The sequence below is a fragment of the Lepisosteus oculatus genome, chromosome 10 (assembly GCF_040954835.1).
Source record: "Lepisosteus oculatus isolate fLepOcu1 chromosome 10, fLepOcu1.hap2, whole genome shotgun sequence".
NCBI lineage: Eukaryota > Metazoa > Chordata > Actinopteri > Semionotiformes > Lepisosteidae > Lepisosteus > Lepisosteus oculatus.
In genome coordinates this window covers 42735950-42762370 of record NC_090705.1, presented here as the reverse complement: position 1 = coordinate 42762370, position 26421 = coordinate 42735950, and the positions used below count along the sequence as shown (strand labels likewise).

General features: G+C 42.5%; 2 protein-coding genes across 6 annotated transcripts in view; both read left to right on the top strand.

The window, feature by feature from the left end:
- Positions 1 to 945: 945 nt before the first annotated feature.
- On the top strand, positions 946 to 12853 carry tcaim (T cell activation inhibitor, mitochondrial). Of its 5 annotated transcripts, none has more exons than XM_015357066.2 (11): positions 946 to 1054; positions 1465 to 1543; positions 3781 to 3916; positions 4377 to 4530; positions 4896 to 5154; positions 5604 to 5726; positions 7938 to 8035; positions 8384 to 8475; positions 9112 to 9344; positions 9985 to 10116; positions 10495 to 12853. In XM_015357066.2, exons 1-11 carry the CDS (start codon positions 1039 to 1041, stop codon positions 10718 to 10720), a joined length of 1548 nt encoding a protein of 515 aa, XP_015212552.2. In that variant the 5' UTR covers positions 946 to 1038; the 3' UTR covers positions 10721 to 12853. The 5 variants fall into 5 exon arrangements, with proteins under 5 accessions (XP_015212552.2, XP_069051357.1, XP_015212555.2 ...); XM_069195256.1 differs by having other exon boundaries at positions 967 to 1224; positions 5094 to 5154; XM_015357065.2 differs by having other exon boundaries at positions 968 to 1224.
- Positions 12854 to 21008: 8155 nt separating this feature from the next.
- Positions 21009 to 26421, top strand: part of trim71 (tripartite motif containing 71, E3 ubiquitin protein ligase) — a 45238-nt gene continuing 39825 nt past the window's right edge. The window contains exon 1 of the mRNA XM_006635525.3: positions 21009 to 23190. Coding sequence (XP_006635588.1) covers positions 22513 to 23190 — 678 coding nt within the window. The 5' untranslated portion in view covers positions 21009 to 22512. The remainder of the gene's footprint in view (positions 23191 to 26421) is intronic.

Below are 26421 nucleotides of genomic sequence, written 5' to 3'. Positions count from 1 at the left end.
GACAGCTGTATTCTTTAACTTACACGTTCTTCAGGTTTCTAAAGGAACTGAGCAATTACTTGGAAAATAGATGTTGCACAAGACCCTTGACTTTAACAGTCCTGTTTAGCTGGCGCTTGCATTTGGTAAGAGCATCTATTAGACTGCTTTGGATCACTTGTGAAGGGTCTGCCAGACAGAAGAGTTGGTTTATGCCAATTTAACTCACTTTGCAATGTTTCGGAAACTTGAAATGAGCAGAAACCAACTTGAGTATTAATTTCACATATTAAGCTACATTCTACATAAAATGTGATATGTTGCACCACTACTGCATTGACTTGTGTAGGGAATAAGAAAGAAAATGCTTCAATTTATGTAATTCTAGTTATAGGGTTTCTTTCTGTAAATAAATTGTGTTTTGCTGAGTCTTAAATATTTAAGATAAGTTAACAATGGGAGTTGCATGTGATTTATATTTTTTGTACAGGTACATCTGAAAATAAAAAGGTTTGTGAGCAATCAGCTTTTCGGTGTTGGCAGTCCTTAGTGAACCAAAACGAATGGACTAAAAAACTACATTTAAATACATTCGGCAGCTACTGTGAAATGATTCTGCTTCCGTTATAAAGAAGTTGAATAAGCACAGCAGGAGTCTCGTATCAGTGATTTAATACGGTGGTCGACTCTGTCATGTGAAATAGTAACGCCTCGTGAATTTCACAACCCAATTTGGGCTAGTGTTTTTAAATGTTATGTTAACATTACATCTTATACGAAATAACCGATGGTTACCTGCTTCTTGCTGAGAGAGGGGGAAAAAAATCAGTAGTAATGAAGGACCTTGCCTTGAGACGCAAGTCGCCTCTGTGTGACCGCGGTTCACCCGAAGGTGGCGCTGGTTGCGGCCGGTCCTGCGTCACGTCTGAGGGGAGCGAATGGGTGAGCGACTGCTTCTGTCTGACGACGCTCGTTGTTTTTAAATGGAGATGCGGGGGTGACAGCCTCGTCCTCTTGCTGCTCTGGGGTTAAATATAGTTCCGCAGCTTTAGATGATGAATGTGCACCCGGAGAGGTACCGTTAGGAAAACCGAAAACGCGTGAAACGCAGCTGGATTTGTTTCTGCCGACTTGAGAGCTCCTCGGTGTCGGTGTGTTTGTGTTCAGCGGATGATGTGTTGCAGGCGCGCTGGTCTTGTCCTTGCACTGCGTGTGTCGTTGTGTGAATGTGTCGCATATTGCCAGGTAGGGTTTAACGATTGCGATTACAGTTACAGCTGCTCCTCCTTATAATGCGTCTCAAATATCTCGGGAATCTCGCATTGTGTTTTCTTCCTTTGCGTAATCGCATTTTCTGGATGTGTCATAGCGCTTCATGAAAGATGTCTTCTGTGAAAACAACTCGTTTTACCAAATTACCAGTTGCATCCTCTTCATACGATAAGTTAACTCCGTAAAAAAGCCCATTTCTTTTTGCCGGTTAAGAAAAATCTCTGCACCTGTGGATTTCAAGAACGGTTTCCAGTGAGATGTCTGTAACCTGCTTTCTGCGGTTTCTGACGAGGTATGTATGAATACTGTAACACTATGCATAACCGCTGTACATGCTAGCCTCTTGTATGGGATATTTAGTGCATTCTCGTTTATTTGCATGGCGTGAAGTTAACAGATGCTTTTGGATTGCTCCTTAGATTAAGCAGGTTGTGTCTGTATATGCAGAAGTGCAGGAATGGACCTAAACAGGCAGCCAAACGATGGAGCCACTTGACATTTTACCAAACTGCACTAAAAAAGTAGAACATACTATTGATTTGCTTGAAACTGTATTAACCTTTTTCCAGTGAAATGTAAAAGGCATGGCTGGTACTTCACATCAATCCTCTCTTTAGAAATATACCTTCTTTTTTGTTAATTTGCTTTTTCTTCAGTCTTCTTTCAAGCGCACACAATCCAAGCTGTTAAGAGTGGTGAAATGGCTGCCTCCGATTGTAAAATGTTTTATAGTCTTAAGATACCAGTCCAGAGGTTTATCTTTAACCTGTTAAATGTCGTTCCTAAAATATGTATTGGCTTCCAGGTGGTAAACCTTGTTATAGCTCCTTGTGGTGGTGACGAGCCAGATTTCTGTCCTGGGGTTTGACTGTTTGCAGTCATTGTACTGATTTAACATGGGTTGAATTGTGCCCAGCCTGAGCTGGCAGCTGGCACAGTTCCTTCTCCTGTGACTCTGCAGTTCATAGTACAGTGCATTTGTGAGGGGAACTGGCAGCTGCAGGCTTTTCAATGTGCTCCAGATCAGGTGTTGAAGAAGGCAGTTATCCTGTGGGCTGGTAAAGCCCGTGGAGCTGTGGCATAGCAGTGGGAGGAGCGCATGCTGTCTAAAACTTTACCTGCGTGTGCCTTGTAGCTATAAGAGCAAGTCAAGTGATTCTCTACAGACTTACAAATTAGGCCGTCCTTCAGTCTCTCCTTTATGTGACAGCTGCAGATCTTCTGAAGGCACTCCCCACACCTCTTCTGGCCGTCTCCCAAGGTGTAATAGACGCTTTAGGGAGAAATTGTTTTGGGAAGAATATTCCCCCTGGACCCTGAGCTAGTTCTCTTCGGTGGTTCAGGGGCAACACTCAGACTAACAAAGGAAGAACAGTCAGCGCTGGAGTCCAGAATAGTTCTGGCCAAAAAAATGATTCTTATAGAATGGAGATGTGTTATTGGAAAGAGCTGGTTCAGTGAGATGATCTCTGCTGTTACAGAGAAGATTTGTTTATATAGATCAGGCACTGTGGAGTGATACGGGTTCCTTTCCTGAATGTTGTGAAAAAGACTTGAGTCTGGGACAGGTCCCTGACTGTTTCACACATCTAAACAGTCTGTGATCATTTCTCTCTTAGATTTAATCTCTCTTATCTCAGCAAGAAAACTTTTTTCAAAAAGCCATAACCAAGATTTAGCTGTTTGTTCTTTGTGTGTGTCTTTAGGTATTTTATGTTTTTATGTTGTTTTTCAGTTCTTGTTGTCTCGTTAAAAGTTTCTGAATTTCTTAATAAAACACAGATACTCTACGATGGAGACTAAAATGTTCTCACTGGGCCGTGGTTGCAATATTTATCCCACAGGCACCGTTTTACTAGAGCTGTTAATGTGAGCCCCCTTTTCTGTTGCTGCTTTGTGTGACAGTTCAGACTTTGATCTTCCAGGCTGGATGTGAACAAACTCTTCCACTTCAGACAGTGCAGCAGTGCAAGTACACGAGTCTGCACAGCTGGATGGACACAGGGCGTTTCTAAAATATTGCGGTCATTGATCTGCACTGTCATATGGTATCTGCCTTCTGGCACCATCATTTACATTTTAAGGTGAAATGGTTTAAATTGAAAATGGTTTTAGTGGCAGAATTCTGAATTAATTAAATTGCATTAAATGGTTTCTGTGGGTGTCTACGAAAACAGAAAGGAATGATAAAGTGCATCAGAGCCCTGTGGTCTGTTTGACACCAATCTGAAGTATTCATATTTGCAGTATTATAATTCATTTTACCCATGCATTTATTTGTCACTATTGCAAATATCATGTGGCAAGCGGATGGATAGATATGACAGGTGCACATTATATACTGTTCTGTTTGTTGTGCCTTATTATTATTAGTGTTTATTAGTGTTTAGCTCTTTTTGCACTGGTCTTGACAGCTGGATGAAGAGGAGCATGTGTTTGAGAAGTAAGGAGTAGACGTGTTTGCAGGGTCTCGGGTGCTCTTCCTGTCCTGTTCTGGAGTCTTGTGACGGGCGTTTCCCTTTTCCACAGAGCTGACTGCAGCAGGCGTGTGGCTGCACAGCTCCTGCAGAAAAGACTCCTGTCGGGGGCAGAAGCCGTCAACGCGCTCCGGCCCTTCTACTTCGCAGTGCACCCAGATTTCTTTGGCCAGTATCCAAGGGAGAGGGTAAGCAGCTCCTTCAGACGAAAAATTGTTTTGTGTTGTGTTGTTGTGGCTTCAGGTATCAAAACAATTTGATACACCAAACACCAAATTTGCAGGAAAAAAATATAATTATGGTACAGTATATACCATCGTGTTTTAGCTCTTTAATATCTTAAGACGGCACACAAATTTCAGAATTTTGTGTTTCCTGGAAGCCAATTTAAATGCAGTCCACTTCAGAGAGAGACTTAATTACAGGATTGCATTGTGGGTGTTAGTGATGTCCTGCTTCAAGATGCAATAACTGCCTGCTTGCATTGTGAGCAGAAACAGAGTGTGCTTTCTGTGAAAAGTTACATTTTCAGCATTTTCATTTTCTTGATTTTTTTTTATTGCAATATTCAATTGCCTTTTAAGGTAGTACAGTGCATTATATGTTGTAACTGTGTGGTGTTGGAAATTTGAGTGTCTTGTCTCGCAGGAGGTGAATGAAAACTCACTCAAGCGGCTAAATGGATATTTAGAAAATCTTCAGAAGCCAGGTGTCCAGTCCCTCAAACCAACACGACTAACATTTTATGTTCGAGACACAACAGCAGAAAAAGATGCTGCTCAACATGAAATCCTTAATTCAGGTACTCTGGAGTACCACACACCATATATCTATATCATATATTATATTATCTGTCTGAATGCTCAAGTTCTGACAAATGATGATGTACACAACAGGTGTCACTTTGTAAATTGAAAGGTTTATACTGCAGTGGGGTTGTCGGGGCTGGTTTGTCAATGTACTGTGTGCATCATGCTGGCTTGCTAAGTCAGATGCACAGACCTCTGATAACCTGCAAAGCAGTAAATGTAGGCAATTTATTATTAAGACAAAGTTTCTAAAGCCGTTAGCTTTCAAAGTCAGGATTTTACCCTTTTCTGGATATTTTTGTACATTTAATAAAATGAGATGAACGTTCATTTGGTCTCGAACGCTTTTCTTTCACAGGGTTTCGAGCAGTTAGCTTCACCTTGCAGTCGAGGGATATGCGGAGCGCGGTGTTGGACGTTCTGAGGTCTTGCAGCTTGTCCACGGAGCACATGCAGGACGTGAAAGCCGGTGTTTGCCCAGACACCCAGATGTATGGAGCTGGAATTCCGTTCTATAGACCCATCAAGTGGGACAAGACTTTCTATTCATTTACAGGATCCCAGGATCCCGAGCAGCAGCTGGACAGAGCCAGGAAAGCAGGAAAGCCTACGTTGAGGTACCGTGCTCTTCAGACCTCTGGGATAGGGATACCGTAAGATATATTTGACTGAGTGAACCATTATTCAGTTAATATCAACCCCCCAAAACAGATTATGACACAATAAAGTGGGACTCTGTTAGCCGTTCAGTTTAGTCATTGATTTAGATCATGTCCGGCCACCTAAGTTTTGTCTGTGTTCTTCCAATGGTAGAAACAATGCAATGCCAAAACACTTGACGTTGGTTTTTCACAAAATGCTTTCAAAGCATGGGTGGGGCACTTCCGTTGCACCCCTGACCAGGGGATTGCTCTAGCAAGACATCCTTCATGGCCATCGTTCTGAGAATTCCTTGATTCATTTTTCTTTTGAGTCAAAGTTTGTTTAGTTGATTTCTGCTCGCATGTTTTGGGTGGAATTGAACTGTTGAAGTTCATTACTTGATTGTGCTTTGCATCTACAACAGCTCATGGTTGAGCAGCAATGAAGCAACAGCAACAAAGAAGCTGAAAGACAGCCTTCCTCGAAGAGCTGAGCTGAAGAGGCTGAAAAAAGAGCTCTGCCAGACACTGGGACTCGCAGACATACGGTAATTTCCTCATTCCAAGATCTTAAAAAGAAAAGCTTGTTTTAAAATGCCTTTCAAGCCATTATAATTTGGAGCTATCAAAGAAATTATACTAAATTTAAATATTCTGTGTTTAGCAACAGTAATTACACCTCTTTAGTGTTAAGCTATTTGATAAATGATCCTCCTTCCTTCAGGTGAAATATCTTGACTCTCACTATAAAATGATTATGTGGGAGTTTTCTGACTTAAATTATAAAAACAACCATAAAACCCTTAGGAGTTTGCTTATTTTTTCCTTCATCCACGAATCTTACTACATTAGCAAAAGAATAAAATTATTTAACATTTCCTGGTTCAGAGAGTTATCTGGAAAAAACAAAAGGCAACAGTGTTGCAAACTGTTCTATTCTAGCTCAATGTTTTTAAAAAGATCACTATCATGGCTTCTGAAACTTGTGCTTTATGGATCCCACATGTTGCTGGGTGTGTAGAAGTGACTAGTTTTTCTTTCTATATCTAATAGCATATTTTAACATTTAAAAGTTTAACCTCTACCACACAAACATCAGTGCAGAGGCTATAGTTCAGTCTTCTGGAAGAACTGTTTCTTCAGTTCCACAAAATACTGAAGTAATAACTCGCAACACTTTGAGTCATTAGACTTCCAAGTACTGTAAGCCTAGGTAGGGATTTCTTTTCTTTCCTTTTCTTTTCTTTCTTAGACTATGCGGTCTAGTAATCTCACCTAGGCCAGCGTACAGGATCAAATCAACGATTACATTTGTGTCCTGCATCAGCCAAGATGGCAGCCTGACCTGCGTCTTTGAAAGCCATTTCAAAATCTTCTAATGAACCTCTGTACCAGTTTGCTGATTTGAGTTGATGCTTTGGAGATTTCACCAGTAGCCAGAACTATTTCGATTTTGCATCTGGAAAGTTGCTACAAGGATTTGAACACATGCAAGGGGTCGTAAACTGGTCTGAGAAAAGTGTCCCAATACTCCAGCTGCACCTGCCCAAACAGTGTTAGGCCAGTTAACTCCTAATTATCTGTAAGTGTGCAGTTAACATCTGGCACAGTGTTCTTCCTGTGTGTACGAAGATGACCGGCCTACTGCCTGTTTGTCTCACAGCTCAGACTGCCTCTGTCTTGCAAACCTCTGCAGCAGTGGACACGAAACTGGACAGGTTCCATGAACCTCGCACTGCTTACACACAACACAGTGATAGTGCCCTGACTGTGTGGAGTGAGTGCAGTGACGTTTACCCACATTCTCTCTGTATTCTCAACACCTGTGTCCCTGTATGATTGTACAGAGCCTGGTTTGATTATTTATAAACTTGGCATCATAACAGACATTGTACACTGGCAAAACTGGACATAGAAATCTGAATATGTTGATAGTCCCCCAAGCCCGTCTACATTGTATGGGCGACAGGGCCTTCTCCTGCTATGCCCCCAAGCTCTGGAACTCCTTGCCCAAGGATATTAGAGAGTCACCTTCTCTAAACTCCTTCAAATCCAGACTCAAAACCCTCCTTTTCAGAAAAGCCTTTACTTAACTGCTTCCATTCTTCACCCCTCTGCTCTTCTTAATACCATCTTCCACGGTCTCCTCTATTGTTATTGTTGTATTGTTGTAATTATAATTGTGTCCTGTCTTGTGAAATTTTCTTATTTATTGTTGTATTCTTCTTATTTATTGTTATTGTCATCCTGTAAAGCGCTTTGAGAAGCCACCTTTAAAGGCGCTATATAAAATAAAGTTTATTATTATTATTATTATTTACAGTTAAAATGATATGTATTGGTTTTTCAATTCTTCGGATGGTAGCCATAATTCCCGTGTTGTGACTTTAAACATTACTCTCTCTTGTGGATTGAGGTTTTTTTCTGTTGAGTTTGTGTAATGTGAACTGCTTGGTATGGTGATAAGTAGTGTAGTTCAGTGTTAATACTCAGTATCCTAAGACATGGACAGTATCTGCTGCTGTCCCGCAGCCCAGTCGCCGCTGGAGAATCATTAGAAAGACTGGACGCCAGTAAAGAGTAGAACCGTTCCACACCAGCCGAGTGAACTGGAGAAGGTTTGGCTAAAGGAGAAATGGGGGGGAACCAGTGCAGACAGAATGCATAGCAAAATATTTCAGGCAGAAATCCTTCAAGCGAGTTAGTGAGCGAGCGGTTCAAGAGAGGGAATGATTAGACCTGAGTCCTGCTCTCTCCAGGTGGCAGCGCAGCTGGGGTGTTGCTCACAGGTGCAGCCTGTTGCAGAGCCTGAGTCGCCTGTCCCAGCAGAGCCCAGACGTCCTCCGCCACGCCCGCGGTACGGCCCCCCTCCAGCTCCTGCCAAACACGCCGGCCGTGCCTGTGCATCCCCGGGTTTGAACCCCCATCGTGATGGACCCTGTCTTTTTAAACGGAACGTCAGTCAAAACCGTGCAGCTAGGTTCTGTTCCCCTTTGGAACAGGGGGCAGTTGTCTTGAGAGCGTGGCTGGGTGTATTCAGTTGTAGGTTTGTGTTACAGATCAAAGGGGGCAAAACGAGAATTATATTCTGTCCTTCAGTGCTTTTAACTCTCACATTCTTGCTTGTGACAGAAATTTGATAATGGTTACAAAGCAGTTCGGGTCCTTGAGTGACTGGTGTAATCTCTCACGTTACTTTCCTTAGGGCAAATATTAATATTTACTGACCGGTCAGGAATGAGTGCTGCTGGCCATGTGATGCTAGGAACAATGGATGTCCATCACCAGTGGGCCAAAGTAAGACACTTATTTTCCTTTACAATCACTCGATAATAAAAGGATTGGTTTTCTTCAAATAGGAATTCAATTCCACAGAAAAAATCAAGGCTAGGATTTTCCGATTCAATTTTCAAATTAATGTAACCCTTTGTACTAATTTAGTGTTTTATAAGCAATGGTTCCATGTGTGAACTCAAAGCCATGAGTAGGAGGAGCAAAGGTCCGATGCTGTAAAATGTATTTCTTTCACATTGTTTTTCAGAGTTAAAGAGTAAATCTGTTCCAGTCCAATTTTCAGCTAGTCAGTCTGATCCAGGCTTGTTTTTCCTCTTCCTGGGAGGTGGGGGGAAGACCAGCCTGGAAGCGCCTTGGTCTGGGACTCGGGCTCGTTCAGACAGGTCTAGGTGGATTTACCCGGTCTGACATCTTTCCGAAGGAGATGCGATTGCCTCCTGGAGTCCGAACCTCTCCTGCGTGGTGTTATTAGGTGAAGTGATGCAGACGTTTCCTGAAAAACAGGGTGGTGGATGGGCTCTGGCGCGACCGGCAGAGGGGACCCTCGGCGACGAAAGCGGTGCCACAGAGATGAACGAGCTCGTTTGCGAGGCTGCCGCGGGGCGCCTCGGTTTTGAGGGGTTGCTTGTCTTCCAACAGCTGTTCGAGCGGCTGCCCGGCTACGGCGGCCTGCTGCTGCGGGTGCAGGGCCTGAGGGAGCGCGTGGGCCAGCTGCTCGGGGGGATGCAGGTGATCTACGTGGAGAGGCTGCAGCCTGTGCTGACCCTGGAGGAGCACCACAGCACCCTGAGCGCCCTGCAGAAGAGCCTGCACTCCGGCAGGACCCCCTTCCATCCACACAGCCTGCAGGGGCTCCGGGCCATGCTGGAGAAGTACGCTTGCCTCTGGCTGGGTCTGTCTGTCCGCCTGCCTTCCCCGAGTCCTCACTGAGCTTGTGGAGTGACAGCCTCCGAGTTATCTTCCATGTAAAGAGCTTTATCTCGCGCGTGTAAGGAACAGTTTCCTTGACGTTTAAAGAAGAATTAGACTTGAGGGAACGTTGGAGTGGCGAGCACAAACCCATGACCTTCACGGGTTAAGGGAGTAGCCTGTGGTAATGTGACATTCTGGAAAAAAAGATCTGCAGGGTTTTATTTTCTTGGCCTGTATTGGGTTGACATGACTGTAAGGAGGACAATTAAATGCAGCACGGGTTCATTTTGCGGTGGTGTAACACGAGATAGAGTAGTTCCCCGAAGATTGAAAAGGGCCGACTCTGAGGGAGAGTAGATACGTTGGTTTGAATTTGAGGACTAGCAGTTGAGGGACGAAATGCCCCGTGTTCTGTAGAACAGGTGTAAACCAAGCAAGAGGAGAAATTTGCCTACATGTTGCTTACATACGTGTTTTAAAGTTAAAAGCTTAAACGATTTTAAAAGTGGTAAGATATTCGGAGGGGGAGAGTATCCTGTGCCCTGAAGCGAGTCTCCAGTGTGGGTTGAGCCCTGATGCCTGAGCTCTCTCCCCTGGCAGCGACCGGGCCGGCCCTGCTCTGCACCAGCTGGGCCACTTCGTCCTGCCTACCGCCTGCGAGCCCTTGGCGCTGCACTGGTTCGTCCGCACGAACGCACAAGAGGCGCGGCGCCGAATGAGGAGACAGGAAGAGTGAGTGTGGGATTGTTGACATGGCTCGTCCTGGCACGTGGTGGGGGAACATGTTTTAGTACAGCTCCTGGAGCAGTGCATGGATAAGGCACAGGGGCTAATGGCCTGGAAGTGGGCCAGCTGGGGCACTGGGTATTAACTCTCGATGCTGAAGCGTACTCCACTCACTTCAATCCCGAGGAAGAAGTGCTCGGTGTCGGAGAGTGCCAGTGCTGAGTCGTGAGCTCTGTGAAGCTGGCCCCCCTTCCAAACCAGCACAAACGCTGAAGCCCACCGCTGTCGTTCGTGCCGGTTTGTGCCGCTGAAAGTAGCTTAAAGGCCTTAGCGGTTCGGACGGGTTCGGCCCTGGGTGTGAAGACCGGCTCTCCTGTCTCGCAGGCTGGAGGCCGAGGAGAGGGGCCTGGTGCTGGCCTGCCTGGAGAGGCTGTCTCTGGGGCGGCTGTACAAGGAGCCCAGCGTGACCAGCGCCCAGATGATCCCCTGCTGCCGGAGGCTGATGGAGGAGCCCCCCCGCTGTGTGCCGGGGCTCCGCCTGTGCGTCTCGCACTTCTACTCCGTGCTCCAGGACGGGGACCTGTGCATCCCGTGGGACTGGCGGCGCTGAGCCGCGAGGAACCCGCCGCCGCCGGCTCCAGGGCGCTTTACCACGAGCTGCTGGGAGCACGCTTCCGCTACTGTGTGAGAAAGGAAGAAAACCAACAGCGATCACACCAGTGCAAAGAGGAAAACGGGAGAAATATGCAGAGAAATATTTTTGGGGGACTGTGACAGTCAAAAGGCAACGTCGTGGCTTGGAAGCCTTACCGACGTTTGCATTCTTATATAGTTGATATGCATAGTTTGGTTTAAAACACTACAGCGTGGAAGGAAGAAAGAATAGAGTCACTCTTTCATCCTTTCTAGAGGCATGGTTTCCAACAGGGTTTGACTGTGTATTGATAGACTGATGACGTTACTAAAGCAAGCAGCTTTTCCACTTCTGCCTGTGGGTGTCAAATTGTGACAGATGCTACACAGCATTTTAAACTCAAGTTGATTTTCTGGGCACTTAAAATAGTGCATCCCAAAGGACAAAGTACAACCCATATCGAGTACACTGTGCTCATACCAGTGTTTTCAGAAAATGCCCTGTGAAAGCATTGTGAAATAACCCTTTTTGGGTTTCATGATTTTGCAATAATATCATTGTTATAATAAATTGAGTGGCCTGACTCATTTTATTGTGGCAGTTAAAGCTCTGTGCACACTAAAGACACAGGGGTGCAGTGAGGGAGAATACATTTTAATTTTTTTTATTTACAAAGAAGCAACTATTCCTGGCATTCCTGCAACCTCTTAAAGTAAACAGTGATCATGTTAATATATCTAATGAGGTGTTTTTAGACACAATTTCTTCTCACCTTCTGTAAGTAGTTAAATATATGTTGCTTTGGAGACGCCTCATCAGTCAGTCTACCTGATTCTATTAAAAAAAAAATACATTTGACTGTGTACAGTTTTCCTCAATCACAGAATATTTCAAACAATCTGTTATCCGAAAGTTGCTCTGTGGAGAAAAGACACCAAGATGACAGAGGGTCAGATAATAACCGGACATTGTTTTCTGATTGATTGTCTCTGAGAGACGGTATAAACCGGAGTGTGTTTGAAAACCCCTGCAAACACAGAAAGCACCTCGGGGTGCAAGTGCTGTGAGGCAGTTGTGTGAACACGCGTTTCAGTTCGATGCGAGCTCCTCCAGGGGGAGCTCTTTCTCTTTTCAACCCAGGCAGCCAAGGACCTTAATATTAAGCAGGTGTACTGGGACAGAAAAACTATTAATGTTTGTGACACAAGCTGAGTGTCAACCCTATATTTGAAATTCTTATTTAGCAACAGCCAGAGCTTTCTAAATTTTGAGGCAATGTTATTCCCATGTAGGCCTGATTAATATTTATTTTCCCCAACTCAGACTGCTTATTTATTCCAAACATGGTCGGTATTCTTCCAGTGACAATACGGTTAAAACATAGAGAAATGGGATTACTGCATAAGGCAAAGTGGTTACTGAGCACAATTGTTTTGGCAAAATTCAAACTGCAGTTGTCTTGGGCTTGTGAACTGCTTGAAGTTAAATTCACTAAAAACAGATCATTCAGATTTGCACTTCTCACTCTGTAGTGACACTTTCTACGATGATAACAGGTTCCTGCTTAGTGAACCACACCTCATACCACGAACTGCTCTTTATCACAAACAGCTGGGTCGTGCCTAATGAATTAGATGGCTCCATTGTTAATACAAACATTGTTTCTACGTTTCGGCTGTGGAGCCTTCTTTGGGTGTGAGCATTTAAAAAAAATATTTAAACGTTTAAAAAATGGTGGTTCAGGTCAGTCCTGCATAAATATGAAAAGGACAAGTTTTAACACCAGCTGTTTAGTTCCTTCGCTCATACAAATAACTGATAAACTATCCATTGGAAAACACACTTAATTTGTAGAAGTGGAAGCTATCCTTATTTTTAATATCCTGGATTTTAATGCTTTTGATGTTATTATTTAGTTGTATTATATTATATATAATTAGTATAATTATATTAACTGATTTACTGTATAGCAACTATGCAACAGAGGAAGCAAAGACCAAAGTCAATATTTTTTAATGTCACACAAAATATAAATCTGAAAATGTTATTGTACCTTGATCTACACAGGAATAGAACAATAACACAAAAATAAAAATAATTTGTACAAAATGTCTTGTTAATCATCCTTTACGTTTCCTACATACATGATTGCTTATTTCATTGATTTGAATTTCATTAATATAATTGAATAGATTTATTAATTCAAAAATCATTGTATTTTCAAGCAAGAAACACACCACAAATAACAGAATGCTCACATTCACGAAAGGTTGCAATTATTTATTAAGAAAAGAAAATCCAACCTCAGAAAATACTGGAGAGGTGCAAATTAAATTATTTGTATTTTTTATATTTAATGTAAGTGTTAAAGAATATTTGTAGTTTAACACTGTACTATTGTCAGAAGGTCATCAAAACATTCAGGATTGATAGTGATAGTATTTAAATTAATCTTTCAAGAACAGGTCGATACTGCAGATTCAGAATCACGGGTACTTACGATAAGGAGGGTCTCCAGTCATCTTTATAGCATCTCAAAAGAACGAGGCTTGACTGTAACAATAGTGTTGAAAACCCACTTGTCCTGTTTGACTGGAATCCCGGTTGTGATTTTGAAGAGGAAGGTTTCAGTGAAGCTTGTCTTTAAGAACAGATTTTAAGCATTAATAGGGACCTTGGTGAGAACCACACAAAGGAAGAACATACAAACGCTCCAGGTCAGAACTGAGCTCAGGAACCGAGAGCTGTGAGGCAGCAGAACTAAATTCAGTGCCTCTGTGCCGCTTTGGTGAGTATATTATTGTACCGAAAAGCTAATAATATGGGGAGAAAAGTCACTTTGTAGATGTAATTTATCTGTAATCTGAAGAAGGTTACAATTACCATAGATCGGTCTGAATGTCATATCTATATAATGAGCTCAGTAAAATAAATAAGGAATGTGCTCTAATAAAATGCAGCAATGGAATATCATGGAAAGTCAGAGTTTTGACCTGTCTTCACTTGAATATAGCTGAAGATAGGGATATAACTAGGTTTGTCTCACCAATACCTGCTTGATTCTCTCTTTGATTTTCCAGATCTGTCTTTGTCTCTAGTGTCGTTCTTTATGGCTTAGATACAAGAGGCTTTTTGTTCTTTCAGGGAGTGCCCAGTTTCTAAAACACCAAGTGGAATAAAACAAACAAAACATTTCAAATTGTAGAGTGTTTGACACCTTTAAGCAGATTTCATGTCTCAAGAGAATAACAGCTACGTGTTTTTCCTTGGGGTCCAGAAAAAAGTGGTGTAAATCTTACAGACCCTTCATTCTGCAGGATATTCCTAAATAATAAAGGACAGGCCTGTGCTGTACAGATTGCAGAGAGTCTCAGTCCACGCTTCAGGCTTTTGTTGTAAATCAAAATATACTTAAACTAAAGCGTTTGGTGTAAGCTCAGATTTATATGGGACAAAACACTTATGTTATGACCATATTTAGCTCTGAGGATTGTTTGTAGTTCCTTTACAAAAAAGGTAGCAGACAGGATGCCAGGCATTGTTTACTCCTCAATCATCTGAGCTGGCAGTTCAGAACATTCCCCTGAGCAATGTTTCGTTTTTACAGCAGAAATTCTATTAATTTTGTAATGACGCATTTATCTGTGATGCTCTCCTATGAGTCTTGCCACTAAGTCGCCTTCTCTGCATCAGCACTGACACACCTTCCAGAATATGGGCAAACGACTATTGGAACATAAGTGCACAAGAGAGGTTGCAAAGTAGAGGCGGTTATCCAACCCAATTAGCTGATTGGGTCACTAGGAATTGATCTGAGGATCTCATCCAGCTGTTTCCTAAAACCAGTGTATTGGCTTCAATGGGATAGATGGTATGTTTAAGCCCCCTAAACAGATCCTCTGAAGTTTTATTTTAGACCTCCACAAGCCTTGTGTAAAAGGACTGTATTTCCAAAAAATAAAACTCTACTTCGGCAAGCCTAGGACACACTTGTTTCTACATAATGGTATTTGAGCTCTAGTTTGGTATATATGGCAGTGCTACACCAAAGGTAAGTGTGCCACCATTCCTGTTCAGAAACAAAATTATTGGGGTAGAAGGTAGAGGAAGCCTGACAAATGCTTAATTGGTGTTAACAGGGATTGTATAATCTGTAATTGTATTGTAAATAGCAATTGTATAATTTATTGTATTGTAATCTTATCCTAATCCCTATAAACGTCTATCCTTCTACTCTTCTACCCCTCTTAATGAGCTCGTGGATAAAGCATTTCATTGCCAACAAAACACAGCTGTATGCTGTTCTGTTTGTGCGTTGATCAATAAACCTTGATTGATTGATTGAATAACTTTTATGCAGAAAGAATGTACTGTACTCCTGTCTGCCCCATTGCCCATTGCCCTCCAAACATTTCTCTCAGAGAGTCAAACGGGAACTGTAGTTCCAATTTCTCAGACTGGTTCTTAAATCTCGGTAACAAAATTAATTAATTTATGGTATCGCAAAATTTTACAAATTCCGAATTAAGCACAAAATTGTGAACTTTGTGAAAGTACTCTGTGGTCGCCATGTTGTCGAAAACTGCTGGTCTTGCCACAGGCGAGAGTGAGAGTTCCCACTAATTGTGACGTGAAGCAGCCCTTCCTGCTCACTAGTAACTGTGACGACTAATGTAATGCAATGCACTAGTGAATAAGTACAGGTTGTGCAGCAGACGCTTCACCGCAGAAATGTTACAAAGTGATCTGCATGCAGAGTTAACAATCAAGTTGTATTTGTTAGCAAAACAGTCTTGATTTCAAGAGCAATATTTCTATTGGATTAAAAGAGATGTATTCACAAGCTTGCTTGTTTACAATGTAATAAGGCCGTTTCATGTCACCATAAGTTTTGTTGCCTTATTTCGAATCGCAGATGATGGCAATATGGTGCTGTGTGTACCTGGAAATTTCATCTATTTTGTGATGTAAATTGGAGGTTTTACAAGTTACTCTGCACATTTTACTTTCGTTGTGGTTTGAAATGCCCTCATCAATACTGATTCTTTCTAATCCCGAAACATAAACATTGTGTTGCAGCACTTCTTCAAGCCCTGTATGCTGAAAGTTGTGGAGCTGCTATGCTAGAGACAAATTTTGATATTAAATCCCATAAGAAAATCACTTTTTGGGAAAGTGGACTTATTGGCCTGACAAAGAGAGCTGTATTCCACTTTGAAGCAGAGACCAAAAGCAGCTGTCAGCTACTGTAACGCAATGTGTGTGTATATCATTTTTTTTCTTTTGTTCTAAACAGATAAGGCGGACGCCTGGCTCTCATTTCTTTTTGAAGCACAGCCTTTCCTTCCGTCTTGGTTGTGACAGATTTATATCTTTCCGGGAGTCTGAGTCTCCACTTAAGCACATTGCCTTGGAGGTCTGTGGCTTTCTGGAAGCAACTCTGTGCCCGGACGTGACAGGACTCCTGGCTCAGCTGAAGCACAGACTGGGGCAAGACAGGAGAGCTGAAATGGCATTTATTTCGGGATGACCCAAAAAACTATTTTCCTTCTTGAAATTCTTTTCTATTTAATTCTGGTGCAAAAGTGAGGAAAAGGTTGGTAGCAGAGCTTATCTTCACCCAGGCTGAGACTCGTTAGGTTCAATTTTCAGTCTCCATAAAATCTTTTATTCCAGCATGGAGCTAATATATTCTACATGGCCACTTGATTATCTCACTAGTCACAAAGACTTGCTCCAGAGTTGGGATTATTGCTGGTAAAGACGAACTGAAACGCAAGCAAGCCTAGTAATAGCTTTGTCAATATCCGTAATGCAGAAAGTATGTTCTATATTGTCAGAAGCAACAAAGATTCATGACCTGCATTTGGAAATTAGAACACATATTGAGTGTTTTATGGAAATCTAATGTAATGTCATGCTGATGAGTGCAGGTTTTGCTCCTTTAAGGTTTACATGGAACAGTTTGTCAACACAGGCAATGGAGCAGTTGTTTAGAATTAATAATCATAACGATAATGAGTTATTAACCTGGGAGTTAATACTGTGTGAGGTTTCAATAAGTCCTCAAGCTATAGATTTTATTTCTTAGGTCACGGGGTATCTTCCTAGACTTTTCTGGACGTTCACAGTGCCCTTGATCCATCACTCTTCCAGGCAGTGTTTCTTTTCTCCAGCTTGAGTCTGGAAGCAGAATCTATTGCCCTACTCTGTGTGCATCTCACCCCACCCTGCAGTTTGTGCCATTTCCGGACAGGAGTGAGGCATGCTCCAGCGAGGTCACAACATATCCTTTTACCTTTCACTTTCCTAATCCTTGCTCTTAAGTCATCCGATGTGATTTCATCCAGTGAAGAAAGAAGGCATACTACACTCAATATTGGAGAACGGCCCTCAGGCTCACCTTCAACTTGTGGTCTTCCCCCCCTGTTCACTGATTTTTGTGATTCACCCCCCCACCTTGCTCTTCAATGAAATCTTTTCAGGACCTGTGGGTCCCACCTGGCCAGGCCGGGCAGGGATGACCAGAGCCTGCTCCTCTTCCTGGACGGGACAATAAGGGTCAAGAGGCTTCCCAATCTCTCCGTCACCGAGGTTGGAATCCCACTAATTAACTGGGCTTTTCCATCTGGGGCCCAACCCAGTGTGCACTGGAGCCCAGGACCTCCCCAGGCACTCTTCTCAAAACACCCACCCACTGCGTGTGCGCGGTGCTCAATCAAGTAAGTACACAGCTAATGGCAGCCATTCCGAGAGCCACTGGAACTGGGTAAGACGAAGAGGAGACAAACTGCAGATATCCAACTGCATGGCCTCATGCTTCTCATTCCCATGCATACCTTGCTTCTGCAAACTTCATGTTCAGTACAACATATGAAATATATTTCTGTATTTTATGATTTTGTCAAACATCAAACAATATGGCCTAACAAATAAATAACACCATAAGATGCAAATGAACAAGTAAAGAATTATTCCATGTTGAAAAGAGAAGAAGAAAGACACCACGTTGCGATTGTGGAGCCTTCTTCGGGTGTCAGTCACAGCCGAAAGGTGGTGTGCCTTTTCTTCAGTTTTCAGCAGGAATAAACCTGTACTTGTTCCTTTGAAGCCCACGCATGCCAACGCCGTCACCTACTTGAAAAACACCATAAGATGTCTACAATAAAAACTGTTTTTACCACAGTGGTACTATTTTTTCCAGAAAATGTTACTTCAACCAGAAAAATTTTACATAAAAGGAATTAAAAAACAATTACATTTTGAAAGAAATTGACTTTGCACAGTATATGGACGATTTACAGAATAAATAATTACACATCTTTCAATTTTACACTCTTGAAAATAGTAAGACCTTTGGTTCAGAACACATAAAACACAATTGCATTGATCACTTAGAGTATCATAGTTAATCTCAGTTTTATAGCTGGAAGACAGATACGCTTCACAGCACAACCGTATAATTTAGCAGTAAGTAATTTCTCCTGGAAAATTAATGGCATTCAAATCTCTTCACTCATATGTAGGTTTTTCTGTTCTAACCCATTTCATTTTGGTTGCAGCTATTAGTAAGTTCAAATAGTCAGTTGAAAAATAGAAATACGTAAATAAAACATTGAATGGAATATTCCTAGAAAAAATAGGTACTTTTGCCAAACCACTTAATACATGTGGCTAGAGCTCAGAGGTTTAGATCTGTATTTCATATTCAATGATTTAACCTATAATTAACAAAACCACAGCTACCTCAGACTGAAATGTTACTATATAACTTCTCATAAACCTAACATCACTGAATATGGTGACAAAATATTTTGAAATACTTTTCAAATGCTGAATATCTTTTTTATTGCATACTGTTTATTTGGACAGATAAATAAAACAGCTTCATATCATATGATTAAAACGATGATTAAAGGCACACAAAATATTCCGCATTTTGAAACACTTAATGCAATATGAACTCTGGAAACATTTTTAAGTTCTTTTTTACCTCAAAAAGGCTGAGGAGTGAAATTCCTCCCATTAGATGAACAGAAACAAACCTAGAAATATTGTACATAAGGAAAATGTCAATTTTCTATTCATTTCATAATCATATTTTAGAAAAATTCACAGCGTGTCAGCTGTGTCGTGGATCCTAAATATTTTACTACATACAGACAACATTTGTCTCATTTCTTTGCAAAGAAAACCATCTTCAGTACTACTATTGAAAAGGCTTTTACTGTATAAGGTTTAAATGGTAGCAAGCGCTCAGTTTACAAGCTGAGAAGGCCTTTCCTTAGCCTTAGGTCAGGGTATTTACTGAAATTCCAATAAAGACAGTCATCAGGGACTCACATGTCTCAATTGATCAATGAACTTTGAAAAAGTGTGAACATGCAAGAAAATAGACTTAAAAAATACACAGTAGTTACAAAGTAATTGTTGACATTCACTAATAGATTAAACTGTTACTATGCCTTGTCTGAATTCAGATTTGAAGTTAAAAAATGACAGAATTTGTGGAATCTACCCTGATGTACAGTAGGTACATGATTTGTTTTTTTCCAGGAACATAAAAACTAAGAGGATGCAATATGTATGATTTTTAACAATATCTTTAATATGTCTTTTGAGAGTCTTACCAGGAGTTTTGTACCTCTTTTCATATGAATGCAAGCACTGTATTGTGTCCTTAAAAAAGCTCAAAATTAAGTTTGGTAATTCAAAATGTTAAAAGGCATTACTGAGAGTGTAAACCTATCAAGAAATTCAGTCATGTATTTTAACATGAGTTCTCCTTTAAGTTCTTTTTGGGAAATTTTCATTATATTTTAAAATAATTTTAGGAAAGAAGATCATGAATGAATAAGACAGGATTTATGGAAAACATTTGTAAAAATGCATACCTTTGGATTAAGAGCTGGCTAATGGATAGAAACAGAGTGTAGATAAGGGGTGAACGGGGTACCACAGGAATCTGTCCCTTCCTTGTTTTCAAAAGAAAGATATTGCCATTTCTGAATCAGTCCAGAGAAGAGATTCCCAGTCTCAAAGGAACACCCTACTTTGAAGGGTAAAAAAAACAAGACATTTTTAACAGAGAAGACTAAGAAAGGATCGGATTCAAGCAGTCAAAACGGACACGAGCATTGTCTAGGACATTCCTACAGAGTTGCGTATCTTCAACAGTGAGATGCGAACCAGAGGACACAAGGATTACGGAATTCCCAGGAATTTAAAACTGGGAAACGAAGGCATACCTTTACACAGACAGTTCTGGGAGTCTGGAACAATTTACTCAGCCATACTGTTGAAGACAATACCCACCTTTTTTTGAGAAAAGTCTGAATGAGATCCTGGGTTCAATTAGTTACTGGCAATCAAACGAGCTGCTTGGGCTTAATGGACTCCCTGAGCTCGCCAGCCTTGTTGTGTTCTTACATTTGACTAATCAGAACATTCCCCTGACTGTCGCCTGAGGCTGTAGCTGAAGAGCTCTCCCTCATGCATGAGACACACAAGAAACAAAAATCGACTGTGTTCACTACTCTGCTAAGATGCGAAAATGGTCAAGTGAGATGACTCCCTTCCTCAGGACAAGAGAAGAGGAACCGAGCGGCCCTGCGTGGGTCGCTCCGAGACAGGGCTGGCTGAGGGGGACAGGCCTACACGGACGCGATCAGGTCACGGCCGGAGCTGAGGCCGCAGGAAATGGATACACCGAGGGCGTGACTGGAGACGCCGAAGGTAAATGGCGAAGACCAATTACTGGCATGAAATAGCACGGGCAGGAAATCTGTAGTAGCAGAATCATTTTCAATTTATCTTTATTATAGTGCACATGCACACTTAAAGCAAATGACACGAATGAAAGTCATGCCGTGGCACCAAAATGTCTTCTGTAAAGATTTCCGCAAATGTCGCAGATGATATGAATTTTGATTGAAAATTGTGATTTCAAAACAAGCCAGCATCAATGCGCTCCTCAGTCCAGATTGTTTCCAGTAACAACCACAATCCCACCCTTTAAAAAATAATAATAATAATTTGATGTGAGGGTTTAAACTAACTTGGTTTCTTTAGTGTCTTGTATACGTGCATCGCGCGTAATAACATTGGTTCTAAACAAAAGTAACTGTGGAGCCACAATAAAACCGCTCTGTAAACACGTGCGAGTGCCGCCCCCTTCAGCAGACTTAATACCTGAAGTGTAACTTTTTATTATTACCCATCAGGATTAAATTAAGCGGTCTTTTGCCCTGTAATATGTTGGCAACCTCTTCTTTCTGCGCTTTTCTGGGGGACTTCGAAATGTTGCCAGAATACGACGGCGTTAAATAAAAAGAGGGCAACCACATTCACTGCAATCCCGCAGCGACTCCAGGTCCGGGGCAGCTGCCCGAAACTGCGCCCACAGCGCCTGGCTGGCTGAGGTGTTTGTGTTGGGTTTTTCTTCGGAGGAATGCAAAGTATGTCGGGTTTAATCGTGCGCTTGGTTAGTTAGCTCTGCCGAGGACTCATCTGCCCGTGAGGGCTGTGCGAGTGTGCGCTTCTCCGCCTCTCCAGGCTCCTCCTCGCCTTGGCCGGCCCCTCGCTGATCAAGCGGAAGTGGGTTCACTCCTTTCGGGATTAAAGGGATTCTGGTCAGTTTCAACAACACGCGTCCTAAGCGTACTGCACACACGTTAATGGTACCACAGCGTATTTATGCAAGAAGAAGGTTCAGGAAATTTTTCCCCCTCCCGGCGGCTTGTATCACACCGTCTCACTGGTGGGGGAATCGGCGTGTGCGTTTTCCTTCGGGTGTTCCAGGAAAGCCAGTGGAAAAATACAGTGCAATTTTGGTGAAGGAACGGGCTGTTCTGTAATTACATGTTTGCTTCAATCAATCCCGACCTCGGTCCGGCGATGGAGTGAGAAGAAAAAAAAAGGAAGACGACATGGAAATGAAGAGTTGGGCATATTAAAAGAAAATCGATACGAAGAAACTGTAGAAGATCGTGTTACTTCTGATTAAATGCTTTGATGAATTATTGAATTGCTCCTGGGCGGACTTCACTGTTGTTTAACGTACTTGGCGCAGCGCAGGAGGACCCGATGGTGGACTAGGCAGGGAAAAAAACAACAAACAATTTCTTGCGAAGAAATATATGTTGTGGATTAAGAAATTGATACCGTATTGAGTGTGTAACCTTGTCGTCATGCGGTGGCGGGGGAGGATCGGAGCAGGAACCACACAACGGATTTCGTGTTTCGCAACAATGTTGCCGCTGCATCTCGCAGGATTATAAAATAAACCGATATAATGATAACAGATCAATAAATAACATGGATTTGCACTATCTAGCGATCTGAAAACAAAAACAAAACAAAGCGAGGGACTAATACACAGTAACTGATTTTTTAACCTAATTTCTCTTAATTCAAAACGAGCAGGCTACTTTTAATTTTTAACAATTCGCTCGAGATTTCCGTAATTCGCACGCCGTTTTGAATTGAATTCGACCGTAGACAAGTTATCGGAGAAGCGTCGTTTTTTTTTTAAACCCTACCTGGACAATTACATTTCCCAAAGACGGTTCAGATATGTAAAAGGCAAGCTGAACGCGCGTGTGTGTATATACGCAATGGTATAATCTGGGTATTTCGCTTTAAAACACAACCTGGAACGTTAAACGATTAAACGACAGGAAACAAGGTTTACAAACAGAGGGGGAGGCACACGCACGCCTCAATGTAACGTTTTAATTTGATCCTGCTTTACATTGGCTGTGTTGCAAATGGCTTCATTTCCAGATTCCGATCTGCAGACATGTCCCTTGTGTAAGGAACTGTGCGGCTCCTCGGCTCCGATCTCCTCCAACTCATCTACCTCATCTTCCTCATCTCAGACCTCCACTTCTTCTACCTCATCCTCCAGGAGGCTCCACGTCCTGCCCTGCCTCCATGCCTTCTGTCGCCAGTGCCTGGAAGGGCAGCGGAGCCCCGGCGACCCCTCCAAGCTCCGGTGCCCGACGTGTGACCAGAAGGTCTCCATCTCCGAGTCCGGGGTGGACGCGCTGCCGTCGACGAACTTCCTGTTCAGCAATCTGTTGGACGTGGTGGTCTCCTCGGAGGACAACAAACACAGCTGCAGGAGCAACAACCACTCCCACGGCCTTATGCGGCCCCACCACCTTGGGGAGCCCCAGTGCAGCTCCTGCGACGAGGGCAACCCTGCTACCTCACACTGCCTGGACTGCCAGGAGTACCTCTGCGACAACTGCGTCCGGGCCCACCAGCGGGTCCGCTTGACCAAAGACCACTTCATCGAGCGGCTGGTGGAGACCGTGCACCTGGCCAGCCGCACCAACAACTCCAACGCGCCCGTCACCATCTCCCAGTCCTTCCACTCCAGCTACTCGCTGCTGCCGGTCTTTCAGGACAGGATGAGCTTTTGCCAGCAGCATGACAACGAGGTGAGCCCCGGCGCGTTCGCGTTTCCCCAGTTGTGCGGCTTTCCGTGTGTGTGTGTTTTCTTCCGTTAGCGTGGCGCAACGCGATGCTTCACTTGCAAAAGACCAAACTGAGGTGTTAGGAAAGAGGCGAGGGACCTCATTTGTATTTCCGTGTGTACTGTCAGTAGATTAAAATGAACAGAAGCCAGCGACTCTCCCTGCTCCAATAAATGTAACTGGAGGCAAAGATGGAGCGGAACTGGCCGTATTTGGGATTTGGAACAGAATTCGCCTTCAGGGCGTACGGTCGGGATTCGTTTCACAGCAATGATTTGAGTCGTTTACTCAGAACGTGAGTCTTTCCAAAGCTTTGGCCTCCGATGAGACGTGTGGCTCCCCGTTTACTTGTACCAGGGGCTGTGGTCTGACTCTCCTGTGGCCACTGCCTTCCTTCAGAGATGCCTAACAGACGCGGCTTTCGGTGAAGAGTGTCCGTGCGTCAGAGGACTTCAGCAGTATTCCGGCAGTTCATAATATGAAGTTAAGAATGTTTTTTAATGTTCTCATATGCTTTTGCTATAGCCAGAATTTGTAGAAACGATTCAGTTTAATGGTTTCTTCTGTGTTGAATGTCGGGTTGCTGTGTCACTTCAGTTAGCGCAAGTACCTGTCCAAGCCCTGTTTTTAAAAATGCGTGGTTTCTAAAAAATAACAGCAAGGCGCTGAACTCTTAATTGGTAATAAACCTTTGTGTCAGAGCGCTCCGACCTCAGAAGTCGCGTATTGCAAGTCATATTGCGCTTTTAAGCCCTCGACTGTTCAGAATAAGGCACTAAATTAACCAGACCTGTGCAGCAGCGCAGGGTGTATGTTCACGGTACATTGTATACTAGCAGAATCATGTCTTCAAATCTGAGTCGTCAGTGACATACATGTTAACGCAACCAAATCCGGACTGGCTCAGAATGAAAACATGCCTGGAAGAAGCACGTTTTGAAACGTTTACTATTCCATGTTATGGCACTGAAACCTTGTTTTCCAGCTTTTTTTGGTGCCTGTTTGGTAGAGCAAATTAGTCGCTTGATTTTTTTTTTTTGTTTGAACCAACTTCACGGTCCTTTGATAGAACAAAAAATGTTTTTGTTTTTTGTACCGAAACAAAAACAGGTTCTGATGGTTACATAACTGGCAAACACCTTTTTTTCTTATTGGAATTGTTTGATATTCAATCAGTTTTAACTGCAAACTTGTTTTCCAGAACTAATTGACTCATTTTTTAATGAAAGGGTGCCTTCTGTAAAAATCCTAGAGCTTTACAGAGCTTTAAGAGTCATAACTGAAGCTTTTAATTCATTTAAACTGAAAATATGTTTCATGAGGCAAAAACACAACATTATTAGAGACAGCACAAGCTTACAACATTGCATAGAGAGTGGCAATTTATATTACACTCTCTAGTTTGACTTTCTGAAGGTTGGGATCCTAACGCTTAGGAATTGGGGAAAAAAATCAATGAGTTGTAAGTAGTAATGTTTCTGGTCAATCTGTAGGGTTGTTTGTTAAAATTTACTGAAAAATCATCCAGGGTTTTGTATGCTGTCAAATCCCATGATCCTCTCCCAGTGTGTGTATGATCAGCACCGTCAGTATTGTAATGGCAACATAATAATTGTTGTTTCTGAGAAGTCCTTATGTTCCTTCGGGTCAAAATGTGTTTGTTCTGTTTTTTACAAGAAAGAGAGGCTGATATCAAGTACAAGTTATACACTGCAATTCATTTTCTGATTTTGAGGTTTCCTGAGTAAACTTAATGGTTTTGTTGAAACCCAAATTCCTGTAAGACCATGGTGTCCTATGAAAAACAGACCTGTGTTTGAGGAAATAATTCTGTTTTGATGTGAGGGAAATGGAGCATACTCAGAACATAAATCAGTACAGCATATCGTGAGCATCCCTTTGGAAGAAATTGTTAGTGTTTCTTCTAAGCCAGTAAACAGGATAACTGGAATTGTAGAACTCCTTTAGAGCTCTTGTTTCGTTGTGAAAAGAAGAAAGGGTTTAATTTAGCCCCATTGTTTCTGGATTTGAGAAAAGAGATATCCTGTTCGTGAAGGATTGAAATGATCATTTACACATGCTACTGTGGACTCCCCAGGTCTGGTGTCATGCTAAAATTGTAAAATCCGTTGTTTTGAATAAAAGTCCCGTTCAGATTGACTTTATCTGTCTGCCCTAGAGCCTGTGATGCTTTGGTTTGGTTAGCTCTCTCAGAACCTCCTCCTCCAGCCACTGAAATGGGGAAACACTCAGGACAGAGCTCAGGCATGAGCTCTAGTGTGCATGAATGAAGTAAGAAGGATCATGAGTGAATGAAAAGGAGGGTCCTAGTTGGTTTGCATGCCTGTTAATATGTGGATACGTGTTTTGGAGTTCATGCAAAACCTTTAAATAACCAGACGGGTTGTAGGCATTGAGAGTTCTAAATGTAATAGACATTTTGTGCTGCTACGTAGATCCTTTGTAACACAGGATGTGTTTTTTATGTTGTAAGATGACGTGATGTTGGTTGGTCTGGTGACGTGCAGAATCCTCCTTTACAGCTGCAGGAGAAGTGGGGTCTGGTTCAGCGTGCCTTTACAACTTCATCGCTACAGAAGCACTGTGTTCCTTCTGGGCAGCTCCACAGGAGCACCACACAGCACCAGTAGAAGACCAGTAAATGGACAATGCAGACTATCGCATATAAACCATAGAATATAAATGCACATTGGTGGTGGTGGAGGGGAGTCCCCATTACCTGTAAAGCGCTTTGAGTGGAGTGTCCAGAAAAGCGCTATATAAGTGTAAGCAATTATTATTATTATTATTATTATTATTATTATTATAAAGTACTAATGAGCACAATTATTTTTGTTGTGAAGGAAAAGGTAGCTTCTCATGCGGCGATATATATATATATGGGATAGAGTCGTTTAACTGCCTTTTCTCTTTTAAACCCCTCTTAAGAATCAAAAACAAGCGTTCAGGACACCACTGGATCTCTTGGGTTTTCTCTGCACTAGCAGCCTCATGTCCCTTCCCCCACCTGGGCCACTTCAAACTGCCAGAGCTTCTCCACCTTTGCCCTGGGGACAATGGCTGGTCAGCAGCAGGGGGAGTGGCCGTGTGATAGAGAGCGCTAAAACATGAGCATGCCCAGTGATCGTGTGTGTTTGACCCCCTGGTGCAGAGGGCCGAGTGCCCAGCACACCA

Bases quoted from the DNA above. Each gene is read 5' to 3' on its own strand.
- tcaim (XM_015357065.2), top strand. The intron at 5,155-5,603 runs GTACCGTGCTCT...CATCTACAACAG, and splicing joins GCAGGAAAGCCTACGTTGAG to CTCATGGTTGAGCAGCAATG. The intron at 8,036-8,383 runs GTACGGCCCCCC...TACTTTCCTTAG, and splicing joins CGTCCTCCGCCACGCCCGCG to GGCAAATATTAATATTTACT.